Genomic DNA, 20603 nt, shown 5'->3' with positions numbered 1-20603 from the left:
TGAGTCCCATAGTGCTCAGAGCCATTTGAATTTATTATTGAAATATCATGGTGGGTGGCACACAGCCGCATCACTAAACTTTTTACTACACAACCTGTTTCTGTCGTTGACGGACTGATTCCTCGAGTATGATATAACGGAAAACCAAAATGAGGCGCAATGAGCCATTGCGGAATTCCAGGCCACTGGGGAGGAAGGGTACCGTGGTCGACAACCTATAAAAAGTCAACCTGAAGAGTGAATCTCAGCAGCTGAAAATGATCCATTGTCATAATATTGGCAGTGTTATGTGATTTTGTCGCCAGAAGTGGAGCCTGCACCTGTGTCTATCTACACTCCTGGAAATTGAAATAAGAACATCGTGAATTCATTGTCCCAGGAAGTGGAAACTTTATTGACACATTCCTGGGGTCAGATACATCACATGATCACACTGACAGAACCACAGGCACATAGACACAGGCAACAGAGCATGCACAATGTCGGCACTAGTACAGTGTATATCCACCTTTCGCAGCAATGCAGGCTGCTCGTCTCCCATGGAGACGATCGTAGAGATGCTGGATGTAGTCCTGTGGAACGGCTTGCCATGCCATTTCCACCTGGCGCCTCAGTTGGACCAGCGTTCGTGCTGGACGTGCAGACCGCGTGAGACGACGCTTCATCCAGTCCCAAACATGCTCAATGGGGGACAGATCCGGAGATCTTGCTGGCCAGGGTAGTTGACTTACACCTTCTAGAGCACGTTGGGTGGCATGGGATACATGCGGACGTGCATTGTCCTGTTGGAACAGAAAGTTCCCTTGCCGGTCTAGGAATGGTAGAACGATGGGTTCGATGACGGTTTGGATGTACCGTGCACTATTCAGTGTCCCCTCGACGATCACCAGTGGTGTACGGCCAGTGTAGGAGATCGCTCCCCACACCATGATGCCGGGTGTTGGCCCTGTGTGTCTCGGTCGTATGCAGTCCTGATTGTGGCGCTCACCTGCACGGCGTCAAACACGCATACGACCATCATTGGCACCAAGGCAGAAGCGACTCTCATCGCTGAAGACGACACGTCTCCATTCGTCCCTCCATTCACGCCTGTCGCGACACCACTGGAGGCGGGCTGCACGATGTTGGGGCGTGAGCGGAAGACGGCCTAACGCTGTGCGGGACCGTAGCCCAGCTTCATGGAGACGGTTGCGAATGGTCCTCGCCGATACCCCAGGAGCAACAGTGTCCCTAATTTGCTGGGAAGTGGCGGTGCGGTCCCCTACGGCACTGCGTAGGATCCTACGGTCTTGGCGTGCATCCGTGCGTCGCTGTGGTCCGGTCCCAGGTCGACGGGCACGTGCACCTTCCGCCGACCACTGGCGACAACATCGATGTACTGTGGAGACCTCACGCCCCACGTGTTGAGCAATTCGGCGGTACGTCCACCCGGCCTCCCGCATGCCCACTATACGCCCTCGCTCAAAGTCCGTCAACTGCACATACGGTTCACGTCCACGCTGTCGCGGCATGCTACCAGTGTTAAAGACTGCGATGGAGCTCCGTATGCCACGGCAAACTGGCTGACACTGACGGCGGCGGTGTACAAATGCTGCGCAGCTAGCGCCATTCGACGGCCAACACCGCGGTTCCTGGTGTGTCCGCTGTGCCGTGCGTGTGATCATTGCTTGTACAGCCCTCTCGCAGTGTCCGGAGCAAGTATGGTGGGTCTGACACACCGGTGTCAATGTGTTCTTTTTTCCATTTCCAGGAGTGTATATCTGACATGCAATGACATTTCATTTGAACTATCTGTTCACTATAACTCGTTAGAGTGCTGTAAATTTTGGGCAACTAAAGAGCACCAAAAGACGTATATGTTGTTGATAGTTCTAGATGAGCCCGTGTCAAACTGAAACTGAATTTCGCGTCCATTAAGCTCAAAATTCACTAATACTGTTTTATCACCTTGAGAAAAAAATACGGTAAACATTATTTTCAAAATCACGCTCCATACTTCCCGTGTCACCGGCGCAAGTAGAGTGCTTGGTGGTGCGACGTTGCTTCTGTAAACAAACGTCTGCCTAATGACACCTTCCCGACAGAATAGGCACTATATCAGCTTGTAAATACAGGACTGACTGTCATTACTATGGAGCACTGACTACAAAAATATACGTTAGAGAACTGACGTCCAGTGGATTTTGATTTGCACCCTTTGTGTGTGACGGAACTATTCCAACATTTTTGGTTCATTTTACCATTTCGTTTACCGTTGTCATTGAAGGATGCATGTGGACCCGTATGAGAGTCCACCTTAAAACCTTTCTTCCTCTGTGTTCGAGAGCTTGTTCTGTTTGTTTATTCTATTTAAAGTGTTGAGTTACCGATAAACACTCTTCAGACGTGGGATTATTCAAGTGAATAAGAGCAATTCGTAATCCTTCGTCTGAAACATGAACGATAAGTTGGTCTGCGACCACTCTATCGGCTTAAGAAAGATTAAAGTCCTGATTTTCACATTTAAATTTACAATCCCGCATAAGACTTTGCAAAATTGTAACGCATTCCGTCAGTGATTGTACAGATAACTTAACATGTCTTACAAAATTTATGGAATGACGTCGGCCTGAGAATATTACTGTGGTGTGCGTACTGTAAGACCTTCAGTACACACACCATCAGATTATTTGACTTGTAGGCGAGTGTCAGCAATATGTCTCGTGGTCTTATCGTGGCGTGTTTATCTTATGCCGTTAGGTCAGACGATAGAAATGCCACTTGCACGCTTAGAGTAGCAGATTGACGGTGACCAACTTTAAACAGAACTTTATTAATTTTCACACACATTTATTAAAATAATAACAAGCATAAAAATTACTTAACTTGGTTCTGGATGCTATTTACAATTGACAATCTGAAGTTCCTTTGGTATTGGTACGTTAATCTTATTCTTACATATATCTCTGATACTTGACGAAAATGTCTATACATTTATCTTCACGGCTATTTACAGGAATATGGTAATCTTATTAGACACAGACTGAAACTTGACTATAGACTGGTACAGATAGATGTAGAACTCGTACAGACTGGTACAGACTAATGCAGACTGGATAATCGGAGGTCTGTACACTCGTTATAATACCTCCCGCGTTCATGTATCACTGCGCGAGTGTGATCCGCGAGGAGAAAAGATTCTACGTTAGCAGCAATCTCATTGGCTGCGTTACATATTAATACGCGGATCGCCGGAAGCAGAATTTGGTCCGTCTATATGGCAGCGCCATCTCGTAGTGCGGAGACGGACGAGCGCTGCGCCTACGCTGTTGTGCTTAGCGGGGCGCGCTCTAGTGGGAAAGTTGTGTACTATGTAGACAACAATTACTCTCAAAATATTCCGTTAATTTTCTTTGTATGTTCTAACACACACTGGTTCCTATGCGAATAGTTGGTGCTCAAAGCTACCGCCAGTATTGGATAATACGGAAACACATTTATTTACCTCACCCGCCATTCTGTGTGCTGCAATACAGCCTGGCTACGTATTTGGACCATTGTTCCTTTGGGTGGAATGCTGCTACCGCCCGCCTGACGTCCTCTTGCCAATGGTCGCGTTCCTCCAACCGTTGTAACAACGTTTCCTGAGTAGCACTGCTGCGTAGCAAGAAGTTCAATATTTGTACAGTAACATTAGTTTCCTGCGGAATCTGGACTGTACTATAGGCAGATTAATTTTCTCAACCGAAACTTGATAAGGATCGATGTAAGACATGGCTGAAAGATCCACAAGAAAGTAGCACAACTTTCTGAGTTTGGAATCGAGAAGTCTCAACGTCCGCTACAACCATCGACTGTCTTTAACTCAACACTGTGAGTCAGCAAAATGTGGAAAACCGTGCCCTCTTGGAATATAAAATACCTCGTTGCTATGATTCACTCTATTTCCTCTGAAGTAGATCCTCCTCAATGGCCGCCAGTGCGTGCTATTACCAGTTACAGATACCTGGTCAAGAGTGAGTGTTGCGCAGGTCTGGTAGTCCACATGACTGCACCAGATATTAATGGACAGACGTCCTTTCGCTGTCACAACTACAGACTGTGCCACTGATATATAGTGGGTTGATTTCCTATCAACTGCGTCACTGTATGTGGGTGATCACCTTCCTCACGATCGGGTTCTGGAACACCACTTCACGAATTATGTATTGCAACACTCACCGCGTCCGCTTCCGGAAATGGATGGGTGAAATTTCCAACATAGTCCACCTTGACGCTGAAGACGATATCCACAATCGTCAGGTTTCACTGCTACAGTGAGGCTCTGGCTAGGTACAAGAGCCAGCCCAATTCAAAGACCCTCACAAACTCTCAGGCGATAAAAGAATTGTTTTTAGGAGCAAAAAGACGACATGATAAGTACAGTCCATGAAGAATAAGAATACATTTGAGACCTGTCTTACTGGGGGCACCCAGTTGCTGCTGTACAGCGAAACGGAAGCCTGCAAGACAATGTACCTTACAGAGCCTAGGATTAAGGCGGAGCATTTCGTAAAGCTGCCGCTGCAGCCAGTCAGATTTCAGACTCCCCACACCACACAGACGCTGCTGGCAGTGGCAAATGGGACTTTTGTTTCATCACTTTATCCGTTTTGGGACAGGATTCTGCGTAGTCTGCATCAAGTGATTCATTACTTGATCAGCATAACGTTCTTTATACCGTATGCGGCACCTCACCTGGTGTAGTAAAAAAAATCCTTCTTACACTTTTTATTTTTTTGTGCCTCGCTTCAAATCTCTTGACTCATCGAAGTAAGTTATTTTAATCCCCTTTTGAAAACTGGGAAACGGAGTACATGTCGAATGTTTGTCTCACCAGCTGGGTTCAAATGGCTCTGAGCACTATGGGACTTAACTGCTGAGGTCATTAGTCCCCTAGAACTTAGAACTAGTTAAACCTAACTAACCTAAGGACATCACAAACATCCATGCCCGAGGCAGGATTCAAACCTGCGACCGCAGTGGTCCTGCGGTTCCAGACTGCAGCGCCTTTAACCGCACGGCCACTTCGGCCGGCTGTCTCACCAGCTGCTTGAGACAGATCTGCCATGTCTAGATATTAGTATCTATATAGCTTCTCTTTCGTTCTCAGTGTGGACAATAGAGATATCCCTCCGCCTTTGATGACTTGTCCTTGCTGAAGACGGCTCTACAAAAGGCCTTCCAAGACGCCTGTACGTAAGGTGTTCCTTCTCAGCGTTCACAAAACTGGATTACTACACTACGTGGGATTAATGTCTGTGAACGTCTTCTCTCTTTCCCTCCTCCTTCATGCCAACAACAACAAACTGTAAGTTATAAATTGCTTAAAAAAGACTGGGCAAATGGAAACAGAAGTAATTTTTAAGTTTTTCAGCTGGTTATAATGGTCCGTGTTCTGGCTTTGATTTTAGTGAATAGAGGATAAGTGCTCTCATCCCACTGTTGAATCAGAAAGCCACGCAACTATAAAAAAGGAGGAATGGCTTGCAGGGGATTCAATCAGTGAACACAACTATCTGACAATAGCATATACCGCACTGGTCACTCATCTCCATATAGGACACTGCCCAGTAGATAATGTACTTTTCCTCCATCAGGAATACATCTGTCCCCTTTCTGCCCCTCTCCCACTTTAAATGACTAGGGCATAAGTATCGTTGTATACCACATTTTAACAGAGAATTTCACATTTTAACGAGTAAGCCAAATTTAACCAGGGACCTGTCTTCTGTTTCAGTTGGTAGTGAGAAAAGATAGCAAAGCTTTTGAGATGACGTCTCTCATGTATACTGCAGCGTAAGCTTTGAGGCTGGAGCTTCTAGTTCGTAGCAGAACGGCTGGCTCATAGTTTTTTAGTCATACAGTTAGCAGCTCTAATTACCTGTTTTAGCGTTTTAATTCCCTTTTAAAAAGTGTGTGTGTTTGTGTGTGTGTGTGTGTGTGTCTGTCTGTGTGTGTGTGTGTGTGTGTGTGTGTGTGTGTGTACAGTGAGACAACAATTATCATACGGTTATATGTGTTATATGTGACAAGAGAGTCAGAGCTAGCTTCGCTTTCGTGTGACAAATCTTTGTAATCTTAGGTTTCAATCACATTTTTAAGGAACATAACAATAAATGATCGCCATGTAGAGAAAACTTTCGAGCCTATGCAGTATACTTATGAACTTTTAACTATGAGTATAATTAACAACGGAATGTAAATCATGATACTGCAATTTAAATTAAAATGAACTGTCGAGATTGCAATAATATATCTTTATACTTCCGGTTTCGGCTTATATACAAGCAATCTTCAGAATTTTTTGGCCCCCTATAGCTGGTGCTGATGGTTCCTCGGATTTCTCGTGGTACCGCCAAAAAATTCTGAAGATTGCTTGTATATAAGCCGAAAGCGGTCAATAAAGAAACATTATTGCGATCTCGATTGTTCGTTTCAACTTAACATACAACATCAGATCGCTCCTCTCCGTGGAATATGTTGTCAAAATTTATGTAATACCTCTATCGTTGACAGTCTTGGCTGTATGAATTTTAGTAACATGGAAATAAAAAAATAATGTAATTACTCGCATATGAAGATCTTAGACAGGGGAAATCACAAAACAGAATGAAATTAAAAACTTCAAATTTCTTCTGTTTGCGTTTTACAGAGGAATCAGAAAATTTCTCGTTGTCCGTCAAGCTGTAAAACTCCCTGTGGCAATGGATGCATTTCTCAGAAATTTTGCTGGATAAAATGCCGTCCAAACATCTCAGGTTTGCTAACCAACTTCTTTTTATTTCGACAGGAAAGAAATTTGACGTTGGAACAAATACAGTTTTTGTTCCTTGATTGCCGTTGCTATTAACAATAGCAGAAAGAGTGTTGCGTTCATACTTTACGTTCCGAAGCGAGAACATCTTACTGTGTCGCTACCATAGGCCCTAAGTATTACCGTAGACGTGACGAGGTTGTTATTTCTTGATTGCAGGCTCTTGTCTACATGTCGACGGCGTATTCACACGCTCCCAGACATGAAATCGACGAGAAGTTCTACCCTCCAGCACTGAAGGGTGAGGAGCTGCTCAAACTGATCAGCGTCATGGACGACGGGCAGCTGGCGCAGATACTCCCGCTGTGAGTGATTAATTTTCACAGTTTCCTGTTGTAGAGAGCTGGTTGCAGCATTTATTTGTCCACATACAGCTGGAATCTGTGTTGTTGTTGTGGTCTGCAGTCCACAGACTGGTTTGATCCAGCTCTCCATGCTAATCTATCCTGTGCAACCTTCTTCATCTCCCAGTACTTACTGCAACCTACATCCTTCTGAATCTGCTTAGTGTATTCATCTCTAGCTCTCCCTCTACGACTTTTACCCTCCACCCTGCTCTCCAATGCTAAATTCGTGATCCCCTGATGCCTCAGAGCATGTCCTACCAACCGGTCCCTTCTTCTTGTCAAGTTGTGCCACAAACTCCTCTTCTCCCCAATTCTATTCAATACCTCCTCATTAGTTATGTGATCTACCCATCTAATCTTCAGCATTCTTCTGGAACACCACATTTCGAAAGCTTCCATTCTCTTCTTGTCCAACCTATTTATCGTCCATGTTTCACTTCCATACATGGCTACACTCCATACAAATTCTTTCAGAAATTACTTCCTGACACTTTAATCTATACTCGATGTTAACAAATTTCTCTTCTTCAGAAACGCATTCCTTGCCATTGCCAGTCTACATTTTATATTCTCTCTACTTCTACCATCATCAGTTATTTTGCTTCGCAAATAGCAAAACTTCTTTACTACCTTAAGTGTTTCATTTCCTAATGTAATTCCCGCAGCATCACTCGATTTAATTCGACTACATGCTTTTGTTGATGTTCATCTTATATCCTCCTTTCAAGACACTGTCCATTCCGTTCAGCTGCTCTTCCAGGTCCTTTTCTGTCTCTGACAGAATTACAATGTTATCGGCGAACCTCAAAGTTTTTATTTCTTCTCCATGGATTTTAATTCCTACTCCGAATGTTTCTTTTGTTTCCTTTACTGCTCGCTCAATATACGGATTGAATAACATCGGGGATAGGCTACAACCCTGTCTCACTCCCTTCCCAACCACTGCTTCCCTTTCATGCTCCTCGACTCTTATAACTGCCATCTGATTTCTGTACAAATTGTAAATAGCCTTTCGCTCCCTCTATTTTACCCCTGACACCTTCAGAATTTGAAAGAGAGTATTCCAGTCAACATTGTCAAAAGCTTTCTCGATGTCTACAAATGCTAGAAACGTAGGTTTGCCTTTCCTTAACCTATTTTCCAAGATAAGTCGTAGGGTCAGTATTGCCTCACGTGCTCCAACATTTCTACAGATCTTCCCCGAGGTCGTTTTTCACCATTCGTCTGTAAAGAATTCGTGTTAGTATTTTGCATCTGTGGCGTATTAAACTGACAGATCAGTAATTTTCACATCTGTCAACACCTGCTTTCTTTGGGATCTGTAGAGGTTCGAATCTTCAGAAGAAGAAAAAGAAACCTTACTCTCCTGTTATTTATTTTTATTGCTATTTGGTGTATGTACTACGCTGTTAGCTGCACATTACAAAGGTAATACAAACTGGCGAACCTAAAAATTAAGATCACCCGCCCAATAGTCTGCTGATCCAGCTCTGGAACGCAATCTAACAATGATTCTGAGTGGCATGGATTCCATAAGTCGTTGATACTGTTACCTAGTGTGGTGTCACCGCCAGACACCACACTTGCTAGGTGGTAGCCTTTAAATCGGCCGCGGTCCGTTAGTATACGTCGGACCCGCGTGTCGCCACTATCAGTGATTGCAGACCGAGCGCCGCCACACGGCAGGTCTAGAGAGACTTCCTAGCACTCGCCCCAGTTGTACAGCCGACTTTGCTAGCGATGGTTCACTGACAAATTACGCTCTCATTTGCCGAGACGATAGTTAGCATAGCCTTCAGCTACGTCATTTGCTACGACCTAGCAAGGCGCCATTACCAGTTACTATTGATGCTGTAAAACATGTACCGTCAAGAGCGATGTTGTCCAATTATGGATTAAAGTTAAGTATTCCAGAAGCTACGTACGTTTTTGGCTATTCTCATTTCCGTGTCCTGTTCCAGACCTCACGCCAGCCTGCGTGAGCTTAAACGCGTGCCTTTCGGCTTCCTCCTAGTGGATTGGCTGTCTTGCCAATCCACAACACCTAGAATAACTATTTATTACCTTTATGTTGAAATTAACTCAAGACAGAATTAGTTAATTATGTTTGCCTCTCACCATAGATTTTTGTTTGGTATCAAACTGATAAGGACGAAAAAAAAAAGTTTTTTTCACGAGACAAATGGACGATGAAAGAAGTCCTTGGAACGTTTCCGGAGGTATGTGAGGCCAGCCATCTACGCACAGATTCCGTATTTCACTAAAATTACAGGACAGTGGTCTATGGACGCAGGGCTGGAGCCCTGCAGCGTTGCATGTGTCTCCGATCGGGTTCAAAAAAGCGAGTTTGTGGTCAAGGCACCAACGAGAGTTCACAAAAGTCAATAGAGATCGATCGAGACCTTATACAGCTATCCTGCTGCAACCTGTCATCTCCATAGGAGGAGATATCAAGCTTGAAGTGACACAAACGATCGGCAATAATATTCACGTAGTCCACCGCTGCCATGGCGCGTTGGAACAATACTGTAGATCCCACCGCGATCTGGTATTACGTCTTATACTCTTTTCATTGTATGTCAATGATGCGTCATCAGTTTCGTCATACTACGACTACGAGGCTTGACTGAAATGTAATGCCTCCACCTTCGTAAATCTTCAGCAGTTGCAGACTTGGTATGTGGCAGGTACTGGCTTGTTCCGTAGCCTCTTATCTACAGCTCCAGTTGGTGGGAAGCCTTAGCATTGAACGGTTGTGTCGTTACAGTGTAAAGTAGGGAACCCTGCGCACACGGTCGGTCCATGCGATTTAAGCAACGTGCAGTTACTGATTTTTTCACAGCAGAAGGTGTTACCCCAAAGGAGATTCATCAGAGAACGAAATCAGTTTATGGTGATTGTGTTGATGTGAGTACTGTGCGTTATTGGGCGAGTAAGTTTAAATATGTTGGGGCGGGAACATCTCACCTGCGTGACAAACAAAGAGTTGGACGTCCTGTGACAGCAGTCAAAGAGTTTCACAAGCAAAATGTTGAATGATTCGCCGGCCGCGGTGGTCTCGCGGTTCTAGGCGCGCAGTCCGGAACCGCGCGACTGCTACGGTCGCAGGTTCGAATCCTGCCTCGGGCATGGATGTGTGTGATGTCCGTAGGTTAGTTAGGTTTAACTAGTTCTAAGTTCTAGGGGACTGATGACCTAAGATGTTAAGTCCCATAGTGCTCAGAGCCATTTTTTTTTTTTTTTTGTTGAATGATTCAGGACGATCGTCGCATCACTCAGAGCGAAATAGCAAGCACAATCAGCATTTCATAAGACCGTGTTGGTCACATTATTGCTTTGTTTGGCAATCGGAACATCTGTGCACGATGAATACCGCGGATGACACACCTCAACATCTTTCAACTTACTCGCCTCTCGACGCACAGTACTCACATCGACACAATCACCATAAACTGCTTTCATTCTCTGATGAATCTCCTTTGAGGTGACACCTTCTGCTGTCAAGAACTAAATGACTGCACGTTGCTTAAATCGCATTGACCGACCGTCTGCACAGGATTCCATACTGAACACTGTAACAACACAACCGGTCAGTGCTAATGCTTCCCACCAACTGGAGCTACAGAGAACGGAACAAGCCAGTACCTGCAGCATACCAATGCTGCCAACTGTTGAAGAGTTATGAAGGTGGAGGCATTACTTCTCAGTCAACCCTCGTACAATATGGATGCTGATCACCCACAGTGGAAAACCAATAAAATGAAGACAGCTATCGAGAATCGCAATATCGACTTGGGTGCACTATCAAACGGGCGCAGGATATGGGGCTAAAGCTCAACCCATCCAAACCCCAAACGATATGGGGTGGGCATTCTAGGCTCATTAGCACGAATCAAAGTGAATACCTACTATCTTGAGTCCTGAGTGGAGCAAACATCAAATTCTTTTTCAGCAAATATACACTCCTGGAAATGGAAAAAAGAACACATTGACACCGGTGTGTCAGACCCACCATACTTGCTCCGACACTGCGAGAGGGCTGTACAAGCAATGATCACACGCACGGCACAGCGGACACACCAGGAACCGCGGTGTTGGCCGTCGAATGGCGCTAGCTGCGCAGCATTTGTGCACCGCCGCCGTCAGTGTCAGCCAGTTTGCCGTGGATTACGGAGCTCCATCGCAGTCTTTAACACTGGTAGCATGCCGCGACAGCGTGGACGTGAACCGTATGTGCAGTTGACGGACTTTGAGCGAGGGCGTATAGTGGGCATGCGGGAGGCCGGGTGGACGTACCGCCGAATTGCTCAACACGTGGGGCGTGAGGTCTCCACAGTACATCGATGTTGTCGCCAGTGGTCGGCGGAAGGTGCACGTGCCCGTCGACCTGGGACCGGACCGCAGCGACGCACGGATGCACGCCAAGACCGTAGGATCCTACGCAGTGCCGTAGGGGACCGCACCGCCACTTCCCAGCAAATTAGGGACACTGTTGCTCCTGGGGTATCGGCGAGGACCATTCGCAACCGTCTCCATGAAGCTGGGCTACGGTCCCGCACACCGTTAGGCCGTCTTCCGCTCACGCCCCAACATCGTGCAGCCCGCCTCCAGTGGTGTCGCGACAGGCGTGAATGGAGGGACGAATGGAGACGTGTCGTCTTCAGCGATGAGAGTCGCTTCTGCCTTGGTGCCAATGATGGTCGTATGCGTGTTTGGCGCCGTGCAGGTGAGCGCCACAATCAGGACTGCATACGACCGAGGCACACAGGGCCAACACCAGGCATCATGGTGTGGGGAGCGATCTCCTACACTGGCCGTACACTACTGGTGATCGTCGAGGGGACACTGAATAGTGCACGGTACATCCAAACCGTCATCGAACCCATCGTTCTACCATTCCTAGACCGGCAAGGGAACTTTCTGTTCCAACAGGACAATGCACGTCCGCATGTATCCCGTGCCACCCAACGTGCTCTAGAAGGTGTAAGTCAACTACCCTGGCCAGCAAGATCTCCGGATCTGTCCCCCATTGAGCATGTTTGGGACTGGATGAAGCGTCGTCTCACGCGGTCTGCACGTCCAGCACGAACGCTGGTCCAACTGAGGCGCCAGGTGGAAATGGCATGGCAAGCCGTTCCACAGGACTACATCCAGCATCTCTACGATCGTCTCCATGGGAGAATAGCAGCCTGCATTGCTGCGAAAGGTGGATATACACTGTACTAGTGCCGACATTGTGCATGCCCTGTTGCCTGTGTCTATGTGCCTGTGGTTCTGTCAGTGTGATCATGTGATGTATCTGACCCCAGGAATGTGTCAATAAAGTTTCCCCTTCCTGGGACAATGAATTCACGGTGTTCTTATTTCAATTTCCAGGAGTGTAGATCGGACTGAGCACGTACTGGAATGCGCAAGAATGCATCAACGTCCCTCCATGTCCCATAAGAAGCTCTCACCTTTCTACCTAGAGAAGAAAGTTGTACGAACAGTTACACTTCCAATTATTAATTACAGCGATGTCATCATGCACGGATTTTCTCAGGAAAGCTAGCGGTACCTGGAACTGGTTATGAATGTCTGGATTCGTTATATCTGTGATGTCGACTCTTTGATCGTATTTCACCATCATATGCACAGCAACCCTGGCTGCGGGCAGACAAACGCGGAGATTTCCGTACCCCTCATCTTCTCCAGTGTCTTATCAACGACCATTGTCCCTTATATCTCTTCTCGAATCTGAAGCTCTTAGCTGAACGAGCAGGCAGAAATTCTGATTTCGAGTCAGAGTAAAAACCTTTCTCTCCCACTCCATCGTTCAGCCACTCCTCCTCAGTAGCAGGAATTCGACTCTGGAATAATCTCCTGCATTATGTTGGAGAACTGAATAACAACTCCAGTTTCAGACGACAATTAATGACATATCTATTACAGCAACAACAGCGGTTACCATCGTGCCTGGACGCACTCGTTTACCATTGCACATCCTTCTTTTCAACCAGATCTTCCTCATTTACCGGCATTCAGAGTTTGTGCAATCTCCTTAAATTTTCTTTCCCTTGAACTCGCTATATCAGAACACATCTATTTCGTACACATATAAACCCTTTAATATACATGCCACTATCATTTATTCTTACTATTGTCATCATCATCATCATCATTATTATTATTATCACTATTATTATCATTACTGTTATCACTATCAGTGGCGGCAGCAGCAGTAGTACAAGTACTGCCAGTACCTACTTCATTAGGGCATAGTCAGTTGAATTTACTCACATTTTGACCAGAAAGGAGCATTACTATTACCTCAGTGTTTTGTGTTTTCGAATCACTTCACACATTAACATGTACAACTGAAAACACTTGAAAGTACAATGAGGACTCAGAAAGAGAAGAGGACAGTTGCAGGTGTGTTTAATTAATAACGACAATAACTGTATTTATTCCAAAATGCATTACACAGTACAATCAGAAACAGTTAACAAATCTTTAAAGTATCATTTCTTCCTCTACTAACTGCGTTGTATTATAAGACCTTATTTACATTTGTATTCCTTGCTAGAAGTAAACAAGCTCACGCATCTGAAAATGAAAATCAGTATAATGCACATTCACGAGTTCATATTGTTTACGTGTATAGTTTTTACCATAAGCACCTGATCGGTACAAGATGCGCACGACCATGAGTTGTCATAATTGTAAGACAAACAAGAAAATTCCCTCTTTCACGACCCCTGCTCCACAGCGACCTTTCTGTTAATAACACAGTTTATAAACTACTTAGACTGGCTAAGGCGGCACCATATTTGTTGTTCATTAAATACCTCCATGCAATCTACTTTCTCTCTGCATTCCAAACGCTATGGAGATAATAGGAACCGACAATTTTTCAGGCTCCAGTTCAAAAATAATTACATTATAAACGACAGGACTATCGATAGTTAAACCAGACTACCGGTAGTGACGATAGTGTAAATACTATCGATTAATCTATAGATCATGGATGTTTCAGTAACATTACTTTGCTAGAATTACAATGTCATCGGCAGACCTCAAAGATTATTTTTTCTTCTCCATGAATTTTAATTCCTACTCCAAATGTTTCTTTTGTTTCCTTTATGCTTGCTCAATATACAGAATGAATAACATCGGGGATAGGCTATAACTCTGTCTCATTACCTTTCCAACCACTGCTTCCCTTTCATGCCCCTCGACTCTTATAACTACCATCTGGTTTCTGTAAAAATTGTAAATAGCCTTTCGCTCCCTGTGTTTTACCCCTGCCACCTACATAATTTGAAAGAGAGTATTCCAATCAATATTGTCAAAAGCTTTCTGTAAGTCTACAAATGCTAGAAACGTAGGTTTGCCTTTCTTTAATCGATCTTCTACTGTAAGTCGTAGATACAAAAATATAAAATATCGACTTCATTTGCTACATGTCGCCGGCCGGTGTGTCCGTGCGGTTCTAGGTGCTTCAGTCCGGAACAGCGTGACCGCTACGGTCGCAGGTTCGAATCCTGCCTCGGGCATGGATGTGTGTGATGTCCTTAGGTTAGTTCGGTTTAAGTAGTTCTAAATTCTAGGGGATTGATGACCGCAGAAGGTAAGTCCCATAGTGCTCAGAGCCATTTGAACCATTTTTTTGCTACATGTCGTGGATGTTAATAAAAACAAAGTATTATATACAGGGAGGCCCAGTTAAAAGCTTTATTACATATATCTCTGGAACAAAAATAGATAGACTTTCACTGCTATGAACGTAAGGCAGTAGCTCATGAAAATAAATGCTATGAGACGTTCTAAACGTAAGCAAATATTAGTTTCAACACAATTTCATGTTTTTTTTAATAGACATCCAATATTATTTCTTAAGCGATCAATAACATGGAAAATCATAAAAAGACCAACACTGGTTGCGTCGCAATACGTCAACTGCCAACTGTATCACGAGAAATTGCCTGGTGTAGGTCACCTTTTGTGCAGGTGACAGGACACAGTAGATACTGAAGCATATGTTCAACAGTCTGTTATTGCCCACAAGGCTGGACTGTGAAATAGTGAATGATAAAATGGATCATGTACCAAAGACATAGGGTTTTGGAATAAGTTCAAATGGCTCGGAGCACTATGGGACTCAACTGCTGAGGTCATAAGTCCCCTAGAACTTAGAACTACTTAAACCTAAGTAACCTAAGGACATCACACACATCCATGCCCGAGGCAGGATTCGAACCTGCGACCGTAGCAGTCGCGCGGCTCCGGACTGAGCGCTTGGAATAAGTCATTAACGATCCAAGAAAGGGGAAAGCAAAAGGTTATGACAAAATGGTAGCTGAAACTGTAAAGACATTAGGTTATGAAGCAATATTGTGGCGAAAAATTGTTAAAGCTTCATGGCTATTTGTTGGCAAACTGCCTTTCTGCACATGTGTCGGGTTCTTCGGCCGACGTTTGATGATTTTTCTGACGTTTCGCCAGCGGCTGGCATTGTTAAAGCTTCACCCTCCATCGCTGGTGGCAGACTGGAGTTGATCTGGCGGCCGCAGATTATATGTACCGCCGTGTCAACGTCCAAGGGCTTTTACGTGGTCATTTCCGGTGTGGTTCGGCACTTGTTACCCGCAACGGTGCTTCGCTGCAGCGCGGGAATCCAGGACCGTTCACCTTGAGGCTTTCTTATTTCTTGTTGAAATTATTCTCATGTTTGTGTGTTTCTATAGCTTCTCTGAATAAGCGGGTGTCATAGCTTTTTTATGCAGCGAGAACTTCCGTGTCAGCGAATTTAACTGCGTGGTAAGTCTCACACATCGCGTGCTCTGCCTCGTGAAATAGCTCGTGGAATGGCAGCTTCTGCTAACAGGTGGAAGGCGACGCCGTGGGCAGTCCTCTTAGTTCAAAATGGTTCAAATGGCTCTGAGCACTATGGGACTTAACATCTATGGTCATCAGTCCCCTAGAACTTAGAACTACTTAAACCTAACTAACCTAAGGACGCCACACAACACCCAGTCATAACGAGGCAGAGAAAATCCCTGACCCCGCCGGGAATCGAACCCGGGAACCCGGGCGTGGGAAGCGAGAACGCTACCGCACGACCACGAGATGCGGACTCCCCTTAGTTGAGTGGTGGGCAACTTCCTCATGGAACATTTAGAAGCACAACCACTGGACTTAGCACCTTATAAACCTAAAGGTGTGGTATCTCGTACATCTACAATACCTTTGTTGAGAGGAACCATAGTGAGGAACAGTTCTGTGACTTCCTAAGATACTTGAACGGTCACCATGCCAACAGAAAATTTAATGGAGGTAGAAAAGTACAAACAGCAACCTATTCTGAATGTGATGTTAACGAGGTATGGTGAAACCCTGAGACAGAGAGTGTATCGAAAACTGACACACACACACCGATACGTGCACAAACTGTTAAAACACCACCCGAGCCAGAAAAAAAGACATGATTAATACCCTCGCAACACGAGCAAGTAGAATACGTGAGCCGCAGTACCTCAGTCTCGAGATACTACACATTGAAAGCGTTCTGAGGGCAATGGATACGTCACCACTTACATAAGAAGTGTCACAGAGTCTAACATCCTGCGTAGTGACACAATGGAAAAAGAAATATTGGGGACGGTCTTTCTGCCATACATTCCGTAAGTAACGGGCAGAATCGCTCGTATATTGCGTAAACGCGGCTTAAAGACTATCTATTAATAGACAAGAAAGATTAGAACATCTCAGATCGACAAAGGAGAGGATCATAGAACATAAACGGCATTGCAGGTTGATGCAGGTGGAGAAATTGGCCGTGGCTGAGCATGCTTTGTGTGAGACCGACCACATGGTAAAGTTCGCTGACAGAAGTTCTTGCTATTGAGAAGAGATGGCACATTCACTTGTTCAGAGAAGCTATAGAAATACACTAAAATGAAAACACCTTCTGTAGGGTGTATACTAATTGTGTATAATAATTATATGTTATTTAGGGTTGTTCAAAGCAGAGATCCAGCAGAAAAATAGTTACAGGGTTTGTGAACATTTTAGAGACTTTTACACGTTAAGCCACAATATTCGGAAACAGCAGCATCCGAACAAGGAAAGCCGGCACGTGTGTCGTCATTGATCACGTTTCTGCCCAACTTGGGAAGGCCGATGACCAGAGGAGTTTCCGTAGAAGCGGTAGTCAGCACTTCGCCAGATCAACGACCAAGCAGATGGGCAATGCTCCCAAGGAGAACAACAACCAGCGCGGCTTGCACATCAGCGGTCAATGCTTCAGGAACTGTCAGCATACTGAACTTACGTGTGTGACGGCCTGGCGATGCGGAGGACTACAGGGCAATGCCCGACCATACCAGCCTTGAGGAAACCTAGGAAAACCGGCACGTGTGTCGACATCGGTCACGTTTTTTCACAACGTGAGAAGCATAGATCAACGACCAAATAGTCAGTCGCTGCCCTAGAAACATTGCGACATTGGCAAAACACCGAATAAATGTCTCCAACGAACGGGGATGAGGAGGTCGTTTGAGGGGAGAAAGAAGAGACGAAGAAACGTCGCCTGGACGGACAGACCGATGGTTAGTCAGCGGACGTCATACTTCGCTGCAAAGACTTAGACGCTACGCTGCTCGGCAGGAGATGTCAGTACCGGGTCCATGCGTCAATGCAGAAGATGTCATGGCAGAGGTTACCAGAAAACAGTTTGTGTGGTACTTACCCAGGTGGCTGGTGAGATCGAAGGGATTATGGCGTCACCAAATGAGTCACCTGTGAACCTAGAAGCCGATGGACTCCACCAGAAGACGCCGAACCTGAGGGTCCCTGGTTCGATTCTGGGACGGACCACTCCTCGCCACGCCTTTGCCACATTTTAATAACGCAACGAGCGAATTCGCAAGGAGAAGACCGGGCCTCCGCCGCAATGAGTCACGGTTACTGAAGCCAACACGCGCCGTCGCCGTATCAGCGGTCACTGGAATCTGCCACCTACGACTCTGCGCCGCACCGCTGCCACGAGGAATTAAGCGAGTTAAACACGTCGTAATACTCTGTTTATTAAAAGGAGCTTATGCCTCAATAAATGACTGTTCGTGGAACCACCAATGTTTCTCTCACACCTCACCCACTCAGCCAAGTGCAGAACCTATTCAACAGCCCACAAAGTTTCGCTTTACCTCCCACCATCCCAGACAAAATAATGACCTTTGCTCCCCTCTGCCACTGCTTCTCAATATCTACTGTCGCTAAGCTCCGACCAGCCACACTTCAACAAGAAAGCTGAAATCCTCAATGTGAACGGATCCTAGGTTCCGGTAGCAGTGAGCGAAATGCACTGGAAATGACCACGGAAATGACGTTGGCAGGTACATATATAATCAGCAGCCGCGAGCTCGGCTCCAGTCCACCACCAGAAATGGAGGGTGAAGCTTTGATAATGCCAGCCATTCTTGCTGACGAAACGTAAGAATATCATCAAGCAAGGTTGGCCGAAGAACTCGAGACAGACAGAAGCCAACAGACAATTTGTGAATATCGAGGCTAACCAACTGTCTCAGTGAAATATATGGTAAGGTCATTTTGTCTGAAGATTTAGTTTTAACTATTCCAGTTCCTTTATCAAACAAATACAAAGCAAAGGAAGCAAAGAATACAGGACAATTAATTTCATGTGCCCCATAACAAAATTCGTATGTAGCCTCCTATGTAGAAGGTTACAAAAAAACTTGAGGTAAACATGGTGGTGGGTCTGTTTGGATTCAGGAAATGAAAACAAACTTGAGACGCTATTCGATGGCAGAGAATGGACAGACCAAGAATGAGAAAGGTTATCAGTAAATGTGTATACATGTTATGATGACTGGAAAAAGACGTGTGGCAGATGAAATGCATATGCTCAGTCATTAAGTCTCCCAACAACTCATTGACGACTTCGGTGCTCCAACCGTTGAATATTCTAAAAAAAATAGGGAATTAATAGTCTACATCCACTTGTCAAAAGTCAAGGAAAGGAAAGTATTGTTTAAATGATAACAATAGTAAATGCCACACATAAAAGTTTAATCTTATTTAAAATAAGTGAAAAATACGCCGGCCGCGGTGGTCTAGCGGTTCTAGGCGCTCAGTCCGGAACCGCGCGACCGCTACGGTCGCAGGTTCGAATCCTGCTTCGGGCATGGATGTGTGTGATGTCCTTAGGTTAGTTAGGTTTAAGTAGTTCTAAGTTCTAGGGGACTGATGACCACAGATGTTAAGTCCCATAGTGCTCAGAGCCATTTGAACCATTTTGAAAAATACGTACATGGGTAGACACGGGATAACTCACCTTATTAGCGCAGAAGATGGAAGACACGATAGAAGTGAGCCAGTGGTCATAAAATAGTAGAAGCAATTTACATTTTCTTGTTTTATCCAACGAATAACGCATACAAAATTGTCAGAGCTTTCGTGGCCACTTGTTGACAAACTGCCTAATGGCTTCTGTCTCGGGATCTTTGGCCTACGTTCATCTGATGATTTTTCTGACGTTTCGCCAGCACGAGTGGCTGGCATTGTCAAAGCTTCACCCTCCATTGCCGGTGGTGAACTGATACCGAGTTCGCGGCCGCAGACTATATGTACCTGGCGCGCCAACGTCCGAGGGCTTCTCCGCGGTCATTTCCGGTGCGGTTCTCCTCTTGCTACCTGCGACGGGCGTTCGCTGCAGTACGGGAAGCCAGAATCCGTTTACCTTAAGGCTTTCCTCTTTCTTAATGAAGCAGTTCGCGTGTTTTTGTATATCTACATCTTCTCTGAACAAGCGCGTGTTATAGTGCTTCTCTACAGCCAGAACTTCCGTGTCGGCGAATTTTATTACGTGGTCGGTCTCACTCAGTGCGTGCTCTGCCACGGCCGATTACTCCACCTGCCCCAACTTGCAATGTGGCTTATGTTCTTTGATCCTGGTGTTGATTGATCGTCCAGTCATTCCGACATAAACTTTTCCGCATGTGCATAGTATACGGCACATTCCTGACATTGCAAGTCGGTCCCTTTTCTCCTTTGACGATCTAAGACACTCTTTGATCTTCCTTGTCTGTTTGAAAATCGTATTTACGCCGTGTTTGCGCATTATACGGCCGATTCTGTCCATCACTCTGGGAATGTATGGCAGAAAGGCCGTACCCGACATTTCTTTTCCTGATTCCTTACTTCGCCGAGTGTTTGGCTCTGTTGCACTTCTAATACAGTTTGTGGAATACCCATTGCTCCTCAGAATCCTTTCCAGGTGTTGCATTTCGCGTCTGAGGTGCTGCGGCTCACATATTCGTCCAGCTCGCGTTACTAGCGTATTAATCAAGCCTCTTTTCTGGCTCGGGTTGTGAGATGATAGTTTGTACAGGTATCTGTCCGTGTGTGTTGGTTTTCGATAC

General features: G+C 45.3%; 1 protein-coding gene across 1 annotated transcript in view; it reads left to right on the top strand.

Moving 5' to 3' along the window:
- LOC126203566 (fatty acyl-CoA reductase wat-like) overlaps nt 1-20603 on the top strand; it is a 206266-nt gene that overhangs the window by 95365 nt on the left and 90298 nt on the right. The window contains exon 4 of the mRNA XM_049937892.1: nt 6995-7140. Within this exon, the coding sequence (XP_049793849.1) occupies nt 6995-7140 (146 nt within the window). The remainder of the gene's footprint in view (nt 1-6994; nt 7141-20603) is intronic.

Source organism: Schistocerca nitens, chromosome 9 (genome assembly GCF_023898315.1).
Source record: "Schistocerca nitens isolate TAMUIC-IGC-003100 chromosome 9, iqSchNite1.1, whole genome shotgun sequence".
NCBI lineage: Eukaryota > Metazoa > Arthropoda > Insecta > Orthoptera > Acrididae > Schistocerca > Schistocerca nitens.
The sequence above is the reverse complement of the archived record's forward strand: the minus strand, read 5'-3'. Positions and strand labels throughout refer to the sequence as shown.